Raw genomic sequence first — 15,012 nt, forward strand, 5'->3', positions numbered from 1 at the left:
TAGGGCTCAGGAATTATGAAATACCTGGCCCCGACATGACAAGGAAGCTCACTACCCCTGCATAATAAAGCAAAGTTCAACAGAGTTCAGGTATCCCAACGTTGTTTTCCATCTCGACTAGCCAGGTTCACTGACCCCTTTGCCAGCTCCAAAAACATCCCTGCTTCACAAGCTGAGCGTCGGTCCAAACCGTCCTCCCCGGTTTCCCCCAAAATAAATTCTATTTGGATGCTGCTCCTTCGTCTTAACAACCTCAATTGGGCCCAACCTGTCTGTGGTTTAAGCGAGGTGTTTGGTTAAGTTGGCCTCCCCGGCCTACGACTTGTCTTGCCACGGTTGTTAAGCGGATCCCTGCAACTTGTGAAGTTAGTAACAAGGTTGTTGAGTGGGTCCGGCTTCCCCGTGGGGATTACATCAGGGGTGGGATTCTACTGGTTCGCACCTATTCGCTAGAACCGGTTGTTAACATTCTAAGCAGTTCGGAGAACCGGTTGTTAGAAGAAATTACTGGGCTAATCCTGTAAGGAAGGCAGGAAGGAAACATTCTGGTGTTGCTTACAGAGACTGCCTCTCCATTAACCCTTATTACATTCTTGGCAGGACTAGACTTCCTGTCTCTGGAACTTCTCTGGAGTTTTTTCCCCCTCCTTTGCTGGTACTTTGCTTGTGTGGAGGGACCATTCAAAGTTACAGTGGCACTGAAAAAAGTGACTTATGACCCCTTTTCACACTTATGACTTTTGTAGCATCCCGTGTCTTGAGGCCAGGCGAGGAGATGCGTGCCTCGATGTGAACGATATTGTGACACCCAGCCAGTCACATGACCAAGCCACACCCACCAACTAAGCCATGCTCATAGAACCGGTTGTTAAAAAAATTGAATCCCACCCCTGGATTACATGACCGTGGGACAACACAACCATCATAAACACGGGTGTGGAAAACGCTTGTCAGTCACTTTTAGTGCTGCTGCAACTTCAGACGGTCACTAAATGAACCGCTGTAAGTTGAGGGCAAGCCGTACAAGGACACAAAAGCACTGGTTTTGTCAGTGTGGCTTTATTTCTGAACGTCAACACAACGTAAACCTTGTGAGCCAAGGAGCTGGAACCCCAATATGGGAGAGGCCCCCCGGCAAAAAAAATCAACTCCCTTGTTCAGGCCCTCCTTCCTCGTGATGCAAGGAGGGGATCGCCACACAGCCTCCCGCTCGCTTTGGGACGACTGCGGGAAGCAAAAAAGGGCACTCTTACGACTTCTCTGTCCCGGAGACAACAAAAGGAGGATCTCTGCAAAACAGCTTGTGGGCGATGGAGCAACAGTACGAATAAATGGGCTCATCACACACAGACACGCCCCGGGGAAGAGGGGTGACAAGGGAAGGGCCCTGAGCCACCCTGGGGGTGGGGGGAAATGCTCCGGGGCAGAATCCCCCCCTGGAAAGGAACTGAGGAGGGGGTGGCCCCGACCGGGGCTTTGTGGGGCTACGAAGAACAGGGCGACGGGCAAACCCAACAGAAAGAGACGTATATTTTCAGAGTCCGCCCGGCACGGAGTCAGGCTGACCAGGGGTGAGGTCAAGACAGCGAGACTTCCAAGGTGTGCGGCCAGCTACTTGGAATGGCCAGCTCTTCCAATATGGCCAGGAAGAGGCAGAGAGGTCAGGAGGCTTCGAAGTAACCTTCCTTTCCATCGCAAGTCGGTCCCTTTTTCCAGGAACTGCCTTCAAGCTGGATTCCCAGCTTCCCAGACTACCCTTTACTGGGAGGTGTAGTAGCCAGACACCGCCCCCCCACACCCCGCCCTGGTTGAAGGGAGCCCACGAAGGTAGTATTTTTCTCTCTTGCGGGAATCCTTCCCTCCTGCTCCCACCTCCATTCGAGAAAGTCCATTTTGGCAAGGAGCCCAAGCCAAGCGCCGGCAAATTCGGAAGGTCCAACCAGGGGGAGGGGAGGGGAGGGGCGGGGGAGACCCCAGGAGCAGCCTCAGAGAATCTGAATGCCCAGTTCCTCGGCCGTCCTCTGCAGCCTGTCCATCACGTTCTCCTCTGGCTCAGGGACAAGCCCGCTGGGCACAACTGCCCGGCTCTCAGGAGGGGCGTTTGCCATCACGTAGTAAACCGTCTCGTTCTCTCCGTGCTCGTTGGTCCTGTTCACCACCCGGATGATGGGGCTGGGAGGGGCACTCGGCTCACAGTCCGGAGTCTCGCTGGCCCGCGGTGGCGCAGAGCTCTCGGTTGGCAGGGCAGCGGGCAAGTCTGTCTCCGCTGGCTCCTCTGTCGGTGAGTCCAGGATGATGCCCTGTAAGCCGCCTTCTGACCCGGCCAGCACCACGCACTGGGCCGCGTCCTCCAGAGATTCTCCCTGCTTCTCGCGGTCCTTCAGGAGCTGCTCGGTTAGTTCCACGCTTTCGTACCGCACCAGCTGAAGGCGCATGTACCCGTCCTCATGTTCTTTGTACCTAGTTGGGGGTGGCAGAGGCTGAGATTAGCAGGGAACCATGCCAGGCAGGGGGGGCTAGTCCTTGGCGTCCCAGAACCATCGATTACAAAAATCTGGTGAACAGCGACACACACTTCAAAGCTGCTATTATGCCACTTCTTTGGCAAATACTTGATTTGTCCAGAAATCTCGAGCAAGGTGAGAAGGATCTACATTGTTTTCTCCACCTTGCCTGGCATTTATTTATTTTTTTAAAAAAAGGGCTCAACCCTAGTGAAAGAGAAATAATGCCAGCAGCCTCATCTGACGCTTCTAGAGGATTCCAGAAAGGGTGCCAGCTATCTTCTTACTCACCCTTCTTCCAATTGCTGCAGGCTACACTTCTAGGCCATAACTTGGAAGAGCTTGCAAAGTTTCAAACTGGCCTCGCTGGGAATGTGCCACAAATTGCTTCCTTTTGACCCCATTAGATCAGACAAGCCACCAAGAGATAATAAGGTACATGCCCAACGCGTGCCAGAATTAACCAGCCTATCCAAAACCTCCTAGATTTAATCAACCACAAACATTTTCCTTCTTAACTCCGCTTCTGATTTGAGGACAGCACAGTTTGCTTCAGGGGTGTTCAGACAATCTGCTTCTCCAAAAATACCCATTTGCAAACCAGTCAGATTTTGAGCTAAAACTTCCAGCTGTCCTGAAGTTTAATCCAATTCTTTGGAGGAATGTAATGAGAAGACTAGGAAATCTCCTCCTCTCCTTTTCCTTTTGAGGAGAGGGGCTGAAGTGGGAAAGTGAAAGTGACCTGCAGAAGCCCTTTGGGCAAAGAAGTCTTCTGCTAGCAGCTTAACAACAAGTCAGTTTCTCCCTGTAAACCAAGAGTCCCCAAACTTGGCAACTTTGAGACTTGTTTGGACTTCAATTCCCAGAATTCCTCAGCCAGCAGAGCGGAGGAATTCTGGGGGTTGAAGTCCACAAGTCTTCAAATTGCCAAGGTTGGAGACCCCTGCTGTAAACTGAAGTTCACGCTCTCTCAACAGGGCCACAAAACCATCAAGCCTATGTCAGCACCGCCCGACCCTGGTGTTACCTGAAACGAGGATGACCTGACGGCCACTTGAACTGGTGCTTCTTCCTGAGGTGGACTGTCAGGTTGTTCCCTCGTGTGAAACACTTGTCACAGACGTGGCACTTATATCGGGGCTCTGAATCACCCTGAGGGAGGATGGAGCAAGGAGAGAGAGGAATGGTTAGAGAGGCGTTTTCTCTACCCACGGGTGAAACTCCCGCACTTGAAGGAATCAAGTTTTTGGTGTTCTGTTTGTAAAGCAAGTCTGTAGATCCTCTAAACAATAAATTGGATTTCTAACTATGAAAATAAGGATAGTAATAATAACATACCTTTCGTGTTATTAAACAGCAACATCTGCCTACCCCAAGTTCTTGTGAAGTAAGTGGTCAAATGCCAAATCCAGTCTAAACATTTTGCTAACTGTACAACCATAACCATAACAGCGGGGGGAGGAGGAGAAGACGATGAAGAGGAGAAGCAGAAGGAGAAGGAGGAGGAGGAGGAGGAGAAGGAGAAGAAGAAGGAGAAGGAGAGGAGGAGGAGGAGGAGGAGGAGGAAGAAGAGGAGGAGGAGGAGGAGGAGGAGGAGGAGGAGGAGGAGGAGGAGGAAGAAGAGGAAGAGGAAGAGGAAGAGGAAGAGGAAGAAGAAGAAGAAGAAGAAGAAGAAGAAGAAGAAGAAGAAGAAGAAGAAGAAGAAGAAGAAGAAGAAGAAGAAGAAGAAAAAGACAAAAAAAATAAGTTTGAGTCCTGGAGGAACTCAGAACTCCCAGAAGCAGGAAAATTGTGGGAACCCTCTGACACTGTATGGAGGCGACTCAGACAAACGAGCGGATGTCACTTCGCTTCCTCCTTGCTGCTTTGGCAGAGTCTCATCTGCTAGTCCAAGCCGGGTCTCCAGAGTCGTTCTGCAAAGCTTCTGTAACTGCCTCGCTTCTCTCCTCCAACTCAAGACGCCCCGCCCCGCCCTGCCCCGCCCTGCCCCTGGGATGCCCGCCCGCCTCCTCCTCACCTCGTGAACCTTTTTGTAGTGCAGTTTGATGGAGCAGAGGGATCGGGCGCTGAAGTCGCAGGCTTCAAATTCGCAGCGATAGGCTGGCTCCTTGCTGTGGGTATCCAAATGCTTCCGTAGATCGATCAGATTCTTACAGCTGTGGACGGAGCATGCCAAGGAAAGTATTTTAAATCCTGGCACAAACCAGAAGATGCAGCTGCCTGTAAGATGGCAGCAATCCGAGGTCATAAAATGCACACTCCCTTCTTTGCGTCCTTCGTCCTAACATTCTGGCTGTTACCCAAAACAGGCCATAGTTGTCTCTTCCTATCACAATGACCCCCGTTTGACTTCACGACAAATCCTCCACAAACCCTCGGGGAACCTCCAAGTGGGACAAGAGTCCCAACAGCCAACCTCACCATAATGTTACCTATCCTGCTGGATCCGACAGGTAGACCATTCGGAGTTGGAGAACTCTGGGAGGTGAACTTCTTAAAGTTGCCACGGTTGAGAAACACTGGTGCTTCCTTTCATATACACTGCGTCAACTCCTAAAATATTTCTCCGGTCTTTTTAGAGGTGCCAACAGAAAGGGAGGGCAGGGGGAGCAGTGCGGCAGCTTGCAAAACCGAAACCGCATTCCATAAATGTTTTTAAAGATAGTTAACTAGGTGACTGAAGTTTCTGCCAGGCAAAATTCTAACTGGAGAAAATGACTGATGATTCTTGGCTATGGAGGTGTCCCGTTGGAGAATATGACTTAGGATACACCCAGGCGGTGGGGTGGGAAACGAGGATCAAGGATGACAATGAATTACGTGTCTCAGAGTTGGCTACACCCAGGTAGTGCCGGACATGTTAACTCCCAATAAATCCTTTTGAAGTTTTGGAAGTCTGGCTCAAGATTCATGGGGGGTAGCCGCTGGAGTGCTGACCTATTGATTTCACCGCTGTAATATATGTCACCCTGAGCAAGGCCTTGATAAAAAGGCCACATTGGGTCTAAAAAAAACCCCAAAGTGCTAGAAACGGTAGCTATTTAACCCAAACATCCTTTGAACTAAACTGGTGGTTTGCCCAATAATTCCACATTTCCTTGGCCAGCAGGAGAGAGGCTTTCTAAATTTCTAAATCTACAAAATTACTTTTGTAATTGGGAGCTAGGCACCGGCTACAATCAAGTCGCCACAATTTGTAAACTCTTAAGGCAGCTGCTTAAGCCACCCATTTCAGTGGCGGAGAATCAGCCGAAGGATTTGGCTGTGGAGAACGCTCTCCTTCCCAGCCCGGTGCCACGTCCCACCTGGCCTCGGGGCTTACCTGTGGTCACAATAGTTGCACTTGTAAGGCCGCTCCTCGCTATGCCTGAAACGGATGTGGTTGCGTAGGGAGGAGGGCAGAGGACACGTCATGTCACAGAGGGGGCACTTGTAGTGGTTGACTGCTCAGGAAAAACGGAAACATGCCCATGTAAAAGAGGTCATTCCCGAAGGGAAAGCTCACCAAGAGGAGAGGAAAGGAAGGGAGGGGGGAAAGCTTTCTCATCATATCTTACCATGGTTCCTCATATGATCTCTCAACAGTCTCTCTGTGGCAAACCTTTTGGAGCAGTGAGAACATTGGAATCGCTGTTCTGTGAAAAGCAGAGGCAGAAACTAAAGGACACGTCTCGTTTGGAGAGAAGGAACCATTTCTCCTTGATTCTACAACACATGGACAGACTTCCTCATCGTTTTAACTAGGAACCAGCATCCTAGACCAAGCCGAGTCCAAAAATGCTGGAGAATTCCTGGAAGCCAGGAACTCAGACGAATTAGCCATCAACAGGCACACAGAGATAAACAACTTCACGTCCCATTTAAGAGAGATAATAAAAAAAAAAATCTAAAAAAGGAAACAGACAGACTTAAAATACTTCCTCACCAGCAGTTAACACTCAGGTGAGCAGAGATGAATATCAAGATTAATACCAGGCCAACAATCAAGCAGGAAACAACGGGCCAAACAAGGAACTACCAAGAAGAGAACAACACTCCCACCAACACTGACAGGACAAGCAACTTGTAAATAAACAGAGAGCAAAGCCGCCTCCCTTTTAGCACTGATGATGTAACCTTGTTGGGTAATGAAATGTCTGCAAGAAAACAGCCAAGGTCAGTGAGCACCGAGGAGCCCACAATGTCCTCTCTTCCAGATGTCTACTCCCTTCTAGAGCTTATAGCTCAAACCTTAACCAGTCCTAAACTCATGTTGGTTAGCAAGCCTGACCCCTTGTACCAGGCTAAACGTGACGATGGAGCTTTAGGTACTCACGTTCTAAAGCCGTCTGACGGCGGATGTGATCAAAGAACTTGGTGTTGTTGGAGAACATGCCACCACAAGTGGGACATGCCACCACCTTCTCCTGGGTGTGGCTGCGCAGATGTTCCCGCAACTTACATCGGCCTTTGAAGGTGCAATCACACTCTGGAACAAAAGAGGACAATGCTTGCGCATTCCAAGGTGGTGCCAGCCAGAACTTGTCCGGCACGTTTTGGTTTGGCAAGGATGATTCCCTTAGAAACTCTGGGATTCTACACGAGGGTTTTTTTATTATTATTATTATGGATTTTGAGGAACTGTTCAATGTTTTTTATCTGCATGAAAAGTAGGGGGAGGATTCTCCTCTCATAAATGGCCTAACAGTCACAAGATGAAATGTTTGAGTGTATTTATTTATTTGCACTGAGGTAAGTAACATTTCACTGGGGAAAAACAAACAGGGATGATAAAATGTGTGAATCATAGAAACAGTATTTATAGATGGTATTAAAAAAAAATGCACAGTGCTTTTCCAATGCAATGTTGTCTATGTATACAGGCAGTCCTCAACTTATGGCCACTATTGGGAAGAGAATTTCCGTTGCTAAGGAAGGTGCTTGATCAGGTTACTGCGAGGACAGTACAACGGCCGTAAGTGTGAGGACCAGTTGTTAAGTAACTTTTCAATGCTGTTGTATCTTCAAATGGACATTAAATAATAGTGTTGAGGGCTACTTGGGGTATTATTCTATAGTGTCCTATATAAGAGCATTTTTCTTCTTTAATTTTGCCTCAAAACAACAGGAAAAGATTGAGCAGTTAACAAAAGAAATAAGCCAGCCAAGGTTTGACATTTCAGAATCAATCCTTACCTTTCCACCCACAGAAGACCATGTGGTTCTCTTTTCCAATCGCCTTGTACTCTGCGCAGAAACTGTGATCCTCCACGTGCCTGTAGAACCACTCAGGGTTATCAAAAGCTCGCTGGTGGGGAAGACAAGAAAAGGAAGGATATATTCTGAGCATGCACCGAGTCTACCAGCAAATAAGTAGACCCATTAAAGGATGTTATTCCCATAAATCAATATTACACTTTCTGAAAGCTTAATAAAGCCCGTCCAGGAGTCATTCAGCAGCTCTGCATACACGTGGACATTTACACACACACACCCCACTCCTTCTTCTTTGTCTCAGGGGCTGCCCCAAAGAAGAGGGAGTCAAGCTATTCTCCAAAGCACCAGAGGACAGGATAAGAAGCAACGGATGGAAACTAACCAAGGAGAGAAGCAACCGAGAACTAAGGAGGAATTTCCTGACAGTTAAAAACAATCAGTGGAACAACTTGCCAACACTGGACACGTTTTTAAGAAGAGATGGGATAACCATTTGTCTGAAATGATGTAGGGTTTCTTGCCTAAGCAGGGGTTGGACTAGAAGACCTTCAAGGTCCCTTCCAACTCCCTATTCCCATTCCATTCTATTCACTTCACCCTGGGGGAGGCTTAATCTTTAAAAACTGGCTAATAATAATCTGTGTCATCCTTAACATGGCTCCGTTCACTAAATTTCTTGTGAGATCATGTCAAGGCATCCAAGCATTTTCCTGCTGGTACACAATTTTACACTTCCCTGGAGGCTTCAACCAGAGACCCAGAACAGGAGGAAAAGGGCGGTGGCTATAATTTCAGAGGTCAGTTTCCAAAGTGAATACAGGTTGTCCTTGACTTACAACAGTTCATTTAGTGGCAGAAGTTACAACGGTACGGAGAAAAAAATGACTTATGAGAGTTTTTCACACTTATGACTGTTGCAGCACCCCCGTGGTTACGTGAACAAAATTCAGATGCTTGGCAGCTGAGTCACATGATGATGGTTGCAGTGTCCCGTGGGTGTCACGTGATTCCCTTTTGCGCCCTTTTGACCAGCGAAGTCCATAGAGAAGCCAGATTCGCTTAACAACCTTGTTACTTACTTAACAGCTGCAGTGGTTCACTTAAGGTCGCAAAATGGGGCAAAGCTCACTTAATAACTGTCTCGCTTAGCAATTGGGCTCAATTGTAGTCTTAAGTTGAGGACCGGCTGTATAAAGGGAACCTAAGTTCAGGAATGTCATACATACATGCTATGGGATTTCCAGAGATTAGCCCTAGGGATATAGTTTATTAAATAGCAAAAAATATTCCAAGTATCTTCCACGGGCAAACTATTTTATACATCCAGAATGATGCTTCTGTAAGTTCAAATTTAAACTGGGTGTGGAGGGCTCTGAAAACATCCCTGCATTGTTTGCAGGATGATTGGAGGGAGAAGTGGACATGTTTGCATAATCTCTTCAATAATTTATGCAATTCGTGTTGGTCTGATAAAGCAATGTACTTAGATCCATCCCGCAGTCATCGCAGCGCGCCAAGAATCTGTCTGAAGCTCAGAAGTTGGACGTGCATCCTTTCACTGTGCAGTGGACACACTCAACACAATACCTGTGGCAGAACTGCCACCTTGAGCATCGGCTTCAATCTCGCTTTGCTAGATGCCAACCCTGCCATAAACTATGGAGGGGAAAGAATTGGTGGAATTCCAGGGAAAGGAGGAAACCAAAATTACTCATCGTGCCATCCTGAGACATCAGCTCATCGCGCCAAGGCCAGAGGTCTGGGAGGGGAAATATCACAGCTTATCATCTAGCCCAGGGGTCGCCAACCTTTTGGACCTCAGGGGCCACCAAATTCGTAATTTTAAATCCTGCAGACCACTGAAATGAATTTTGACTGACGGTGGCTTGCTGACGTCGGTGGGAATGACGGTCCCATATTCCAGAGCTGCAGGAGTCCCAGGACTGGCCCTTTGGTCATCTTGGAGCAGCTGCTCCTCCGCCTGGGTGCACCGGTCTGCCATGGACTGGAGGAGCTGCTCCGGGATGACCAAAGGGCCAGTCTTGTAACTCCTGCAGCTCTGGAATATGGGACCAACTTTCCCACCGACGTCAGCAAGCCACCCCGGGGCGAATTTCCCTCCCCCACCGTTGGTCTTACCTCCCAGTTCCAGCTCACGTGGCTCTACTCAAGGTAAGGTTTGTACTCGGCCAAAGGGTGGGGGCCAGTGGGTGGGCAGGCCATGTGGGCGGTGCAGCCTTGTGTTCCTGCACAGCCTGGATTAATTGCTTTTGGGGGAGTGCTTTGGGGGGGGGGACATTTCCCTGTGGATCACCAAAATTTTCTCACGGACCACTAGCGGTCCCCAGCCCACTGGTTGGCGACCACTGATCTAGCCTATCAGAGCAGGGACAGTTACCAAAATAAATCGTTTGAATGTAATTGGACAACAGACTGATAACAAGGGGGAGGAATGGTGAAAGGGAAGGTTAACTAGGAATTCTTTCTGCACAAAGTTTAGCTCTGGCTTTGTGTACTGTAACCACTCGGTTTTTAGTAAAAGTAATACTGTTCACACAAATGGAGTCGTGAGTCTTTCTTTCTTAAGGATCCAAGTTGGGGCAGGTATGACAATGTCACTGGGAAAGACCGCCCGTTTTCCCATCCCATCTCTCACCTCACAGTATTCCCAAAGGCAGAGGAAGTTCTCTTGGATCTCAGGGATGATGTTCCGGCTCTGAAAATCCAGCTGGCAGGGAGTCAAGTCAGACTGGCTCTGTAAGGCATGCAGTCCCCATTGCTTCAGCTTGGTGTGGTAACAGTGGAAGTAAACATGGCGGACGAGCTCTGCAGGGCTCTCGGGAGAACAGAAGCCACATTCCTGCCAGAGGCAAGAGTATTCTTCTGGGGAGGGAAAAGAGAAGAGTTTATAGAGCAAGCAGGAAGCTCATACCTGCAAAAGACAGACTTACATCACACATTTCCACTTAATAATTGGTCTTGATCACCCTCCCATTTCTGGATGTGGTTTATAAAACAGAAACAATTCTGATTTAACACTGAAGCTTGCAATTAAAAAAGAAGCCAGAGAAAGTAACTTTCTCAACTTTTCTCAACTAACTCCCTCTTTCTTTCTTTCCTTTCTTTCTCTTTTTCCTTTCCTTTCTTTTCTTTACTTCTTTCTTTCGCCGATTCACGCTCTCACTACCTTTTCAAACCCAGTTTAGCTTAATCCTGCCTTCTCTACATGTCCCTTGCCTACAGCAATTGGCCTGCTTCAATTTTGCACTGACATAAGTTAACTATAGTAGCGAAGGAGCTGCCATTTCTCCCTTGCAATTCCAGTGGGAGCTTTGGGCAAACCCCCATGGCTAGCAGGACTATCTGCAATAAGAAAGACCAATAGGCTGGCTGCTGCCTGGCATTGAACCAGAAAGGTAATTTAGAGGAGTATAAGGGTTTCTAATGAAATCAATCCATTCTTTTAACAAGAGGAGGAAGGGAATGCAGAGAAGCATTGTGCCAATTTTCAAAGAGGAATGCCACACAGCTCATATTAAAAGCAAATAAGAGTCACTGTGATGTCCAAGGAGGTCCCAAAAAAAGTCAGGGCGATAGCCCCAACCAGGCGATCAAAGCCCCAACGCCCTTTTGTCTGCATCACAGCTCGATGTCCTGCAAACCCTCCTAGAAGATTCTGCTAAACTGAGAACCAAACCTGCCCGTCATGCTTCTCACCAAGAGAATCCATCTCGTTGTCCTCCTCCTTTCCCTGGAGATGCTGCTGCAGGTGCTTTGAGACGTGTTCGCAAAATTCTTCCATCTTCGAGGCCACAAAGCTGCAGATTTCCCATTCACACTGCAGGACCAAAGTCTCTTTTTCCCCCGTCTTCCCAGGAGGCATGGCCACAACCCTGCAGGGCAATCAGAGAAAAGGTGTGTGTGTGTGTCTCTCTCACACACACACAGACACATCCCGAAGGAGGTCTTCTGTCACTTTCCCTCCAGCCTCGGAAAGGGGTTGATGGGAAGAGCTAGAATTCTGCCCAACGCACCTCCCGACTCCCAATTATCCTGTGGATTTTACAGTCTTTAGAGAAGCATCCTCATCCAATTCTGCAATTCCAAGGATTCGCTGTGAGGAAGCGCTTCAGGCAAGCCGACTGCAATGAATTTCTAGCAAAACCACAACGGCCTTCCTTCGGTCCAAAGGACAGGGCAGGCAAGCAAGGAGAAAAAGTATACGTAAATGCTGATGTGCATATTACAATATATTGCATCTTATGCTATATGATGCTACATATATATTACATATAGTTATACATTCTATAGACATACTATGTATAGTTTAGACAATATTTACACACACACACAATACTATATACATGTATGTGTGTGATTTTATACATATGTATATGGATGGATGGATGGATAGATAGATAGATAGATAGATAGATAGATAGATAGATAGATAGATAGATAGATAGATAGATAGATAGATAGATAGATAGATAGATAGATAGATAGATAGATAGATAGATAGATAGATAGATAGATAGATAGATAGATAGATAGATAGATAGATAGATATAGATAGATAAAGATGGATAGATAGATACAGAAGGAGATGAAAAAAGGGAGAACATGTAAATTCAGTTTTACCATTTTTGTGGTTTTTATGTCCAAAGTCTTCTGGAGCAGGCAGACATACCAAATTATACGAATTAAATTATAAAGTGCATATTACTATAAATACACAAATATACATGCTATTTAACATAACATATTATATTTTACGCTATCTACATACAGAAAGCTGTCAATATTATATAAAACAATATACAATAATAATCTCCCTTCGCGTTTTTATCCATTGCTGTTGCCCTTTTTTTTGCCCCTCCTGAGAAAAACAAAGCACCTTTGCCCGACCCGGAGGCCTCCAGAATTTAGCTGAACTTGGGTTCCACTAATCGCCACCAGCTCGGCCAAAGCCGGGGCTCCGCGTAGCTGAAAGCCCACCCGGCCAGAGAGGGCCCCCGTCCATCATCTGAGTCGCTCCTTCCTCGGCGCCTCGCCCTTTCGTGCAGCGTCCGCACACCGACCAGGCGGGACCGAAGAAAGGTCCCCGCTCGAGACCTCCCTAGCTGAAAAAACAGGGTCTGGAGGAACAAAAACGCCCTCCGGTTCGGGGAGCCAAGGCCCGGGGGCACCCACTAGGCCGCGTTTCCATAGTTACCGAGTGTTTCCCGGCCGGCCGACGTCCGACTCCTTCCCCCCGCCCCTCCACCTGCGCGCCCGCGAGCCGTCCGGATTAATTTCGCCAGCCAATAAAGGCGCCGGAGGCGTCCGAAGCAGCCAATGGTGTGGCCAGGGGAGGGCGGGACCTAGCCGTCTGTCAAAAGAGAGAGCATCGCGGTGTTAGGTCCGACAGAGAACAGAAGGTTGTCGAGTAATGGTTCCAGGTTTCAATAGGATTCCTCGTTCATCCTAACCTGCCCCGTGGAAAAAAGCATCCATTTAATTTGGGAGTCCTGAAATCAAAGATTAAGAGAAAATTTTAAAAAAATGTGAAAAGTGTTTTGTCGTCCAGAATTTTTTGCAGACTTTGGTGCAAGTTACCAGGTTCTTCCCACTTCTTGCCTTGCCCCATACTGTTACTATAAAGTGGGTGGGGATTGGAATCAAGCCAATGCAGAAATTGCATCTCAAACAATACTTTAATTAGGCATATTAGAAGATCACCCTTCTAAACATCCCCGGAGAATGTTCAAGAAACTCTGGATCAGGAGCATAGTTTTTAGTACTTGGATAGAAGACAATGAAAGTTGCATTGGCTAGAGTAGAAAGAGTTTTTTTTAATTATAATTTTTATTATTCGATTTATATGCTGCCCATTTTGTCTAGGGGGTGAGAGAGGCTTGACCTCACTTGTACCAAACTCAAACTTAGATTGCATATTGTAAGGAACTGGTTATGCCAAGGATTTTGGATCTTACTGAAATCAAATGCTCATTATGTTGCACTAAAAAATAGAGCAAGATGTAATAAATATGTAGCCTTTTGCAATGTAGGTTGTGTACCTAGCTATCCTTGACTGTTCTGCCAGAAAAAAATGAATAAATTATGCCCAGATCTGCATGAATAATTTAGCCTTTGTATCATCTCATAAAACACCCCAAGTCCTGCAAACTGCATCTCCCCATAAAGCATGGGAAATAGTTTTAAGTCCCACTGATATCAATTAGTCTAATCTAAAGATGACCAAAGTGAGATCCAATCAACATTTTTCATAACAATTGATAGCAATATGAAATATCCAAACAAAATAAAACGTTTTCCCAAAAATTTAAAGATGTATTTGATTTCCAAAATAATGCTAAAATAGAAAGGTGCATCCAGAATCAGATTTGAGCACAGATAAATTTTCATCTTAAGTTTGTCTTTACTGTAACCTACCTATATCTTTAATTCCTTCCAGGAGGAATTTCATGTTTTAATAAATAAATAAATAAATAAATTGGCTTGTAAAGTCTGTGACTTATGTTAATATGTTTAAGTGTATTTGTTTGAAAATATTACTTTGCATCAAAGTAACTTTTAGGGCTGCTATAAATTTTCCAGAGAAGCTTATGCAATGGAATGCACAAAAGTATCATTAATAAATGCAATATATGGTTGAGGATTTTTTTCCCTTTTGTTATTTATAGTTATTACTATTATAACATAGATTGAAATAAAGTTAAGGAACAGCTTTCTAACTAAAGGACAATGGGAAATGGGAAAAACTCTCTTTGTGTTGTATATGCACAGGAGTTTGGATTATAATGTAAACTATCCAGACCAAGATCTAGAACATTTATTTAGCTATAAAGCAGGGTTTTTTTTACAATTGCAAATACTCAATATCAGTTCTAATTATTAAAAATAACAAGTAATTGTAGGACTCCTCACAATCTTAAACATTCTTCATTTAACTTTTTCCTGTAGCAAAAGTCTGTTTATAAAAACGAACATTTATCTGTCCATCCATCCATCCATCCTCTCTTGTCCTCTTGCTCCTAAAATTATGCATTTTGGCTCAGCGAAAGCACCTTTTCCTCGCTGACTATGCAAATTACATCTAAACAGACATCAAAGGATTTGCATTTATACAAATCCTACAGAACTCATTTCTGAGATGTCTTCTAAAATTGCGGAAAAAGCCATTTCTGTTCAATTCAAAGTGAGCGTGAGTGAGAAAGAGAGTCTTCTGCGGCAGCATCCAAGTTCATGACGGCAGATTTCCTCAAATATTCTGCTAAATTTACAGAGAGAGAAATAGTCCCCCTTGAGC

General features: G+C 46.1%; 1 protein-coding gene across 7 annotated transcripts; it reads right to left on the bottom strand.

Moving 5' to 3' along the window:
- Nucleotides 1-1,040: 1,040 nt before the first annotated feature.
- Nucleotides 1,041-13,009, bottom strand: HINFP (histone H4 transcription factor). 7 transcript variants are annotated; one of them, XM_026709153.2, is made up of 11 exons: nucleotides 12,916-13,009; nucleotides 11,735-11,878; nucleotides 11,418-11,593; nucleotides 10,357-10,583; nucleotides 7,680-7,791; nucleotides 6,820-6,972; nucleotides 6,062-6,139; nucleotides 5,827-5,947; nucleotides 4,522-4,660; nucleotides 3,532-3,656; nucleotides 1,041-2,460 (listed from the first exon to the last, which is right to left on the bottom strand). In XM_026709153.2, the coding sequence occupies exons 3-11, from the start codon at nucleotides 11,581-11,583 to the stop codon at nucleotides 1,986-1,988; spliced, it is 1,596 nt and encodes a 531-aa protein (XP_026564938.1). In that variant the 5' UTR covers nucleotides 11,584-11,593; nucleotides 11,735-11,878; nucleotides 12,916-13,009; the 3' UTR covers nucleotides 1,041-1,985. The 7 variants fall into 7 exon arrangements, with proteins under 7 accessions (XP_026564938.1, XP_087795325.1, XP_087795324.1 ...); XM_087939199.1 differs by having other exon boundaries at nucleotides 12,598-12,916; XM_087939198.1 differs by having other exon boundaries at nucleotides 11,418-11,878.
- Between the last annotated feature and the right edge of the window lie 2,003 nt (nucleotides 13,010-15,012).

This window comes from Pseudonaja textilis, chromosome 9 (assembly GCF_049901715.1).
Source record: "Pseudonaja textilis isolate UNSWEBS1 chromosome 9, rPseTex1.2, whole genome shotgun sequence".
NCBI classification, from domain to species: domain Eukaryota; kingdom Metazoa; phylum Chordata; class Lepidosauria; order Squamata; family Elapidae; genus Pseudonaja; species Pseudonaja textilis.

Bases quoted from the DNA above. Each gene is read 5' to 3' on its own strand.
- HINFP (XM_026709153.2), bottom strand. From the start codon at position 11,583: ATGCCTCCTGGGAAGACGGGGGAAAAAGAGACTTTGGTCCTGCAGTGT. The intron at 6,140-6,819 runs GTGAGTACCTAA...TGCTTTTCACAG, and splicing joins CCGTCAGACGGCTTTAGAAC to AACAGCGATTCCAATGTTCT. The intron at 4,661-5,826 runs GTAAGCCCCGAG...CTCCGTCCACAG, and splicing joins TGCAACTATTGTGACCACAG to CTGTAAGAATCTGATCGATC.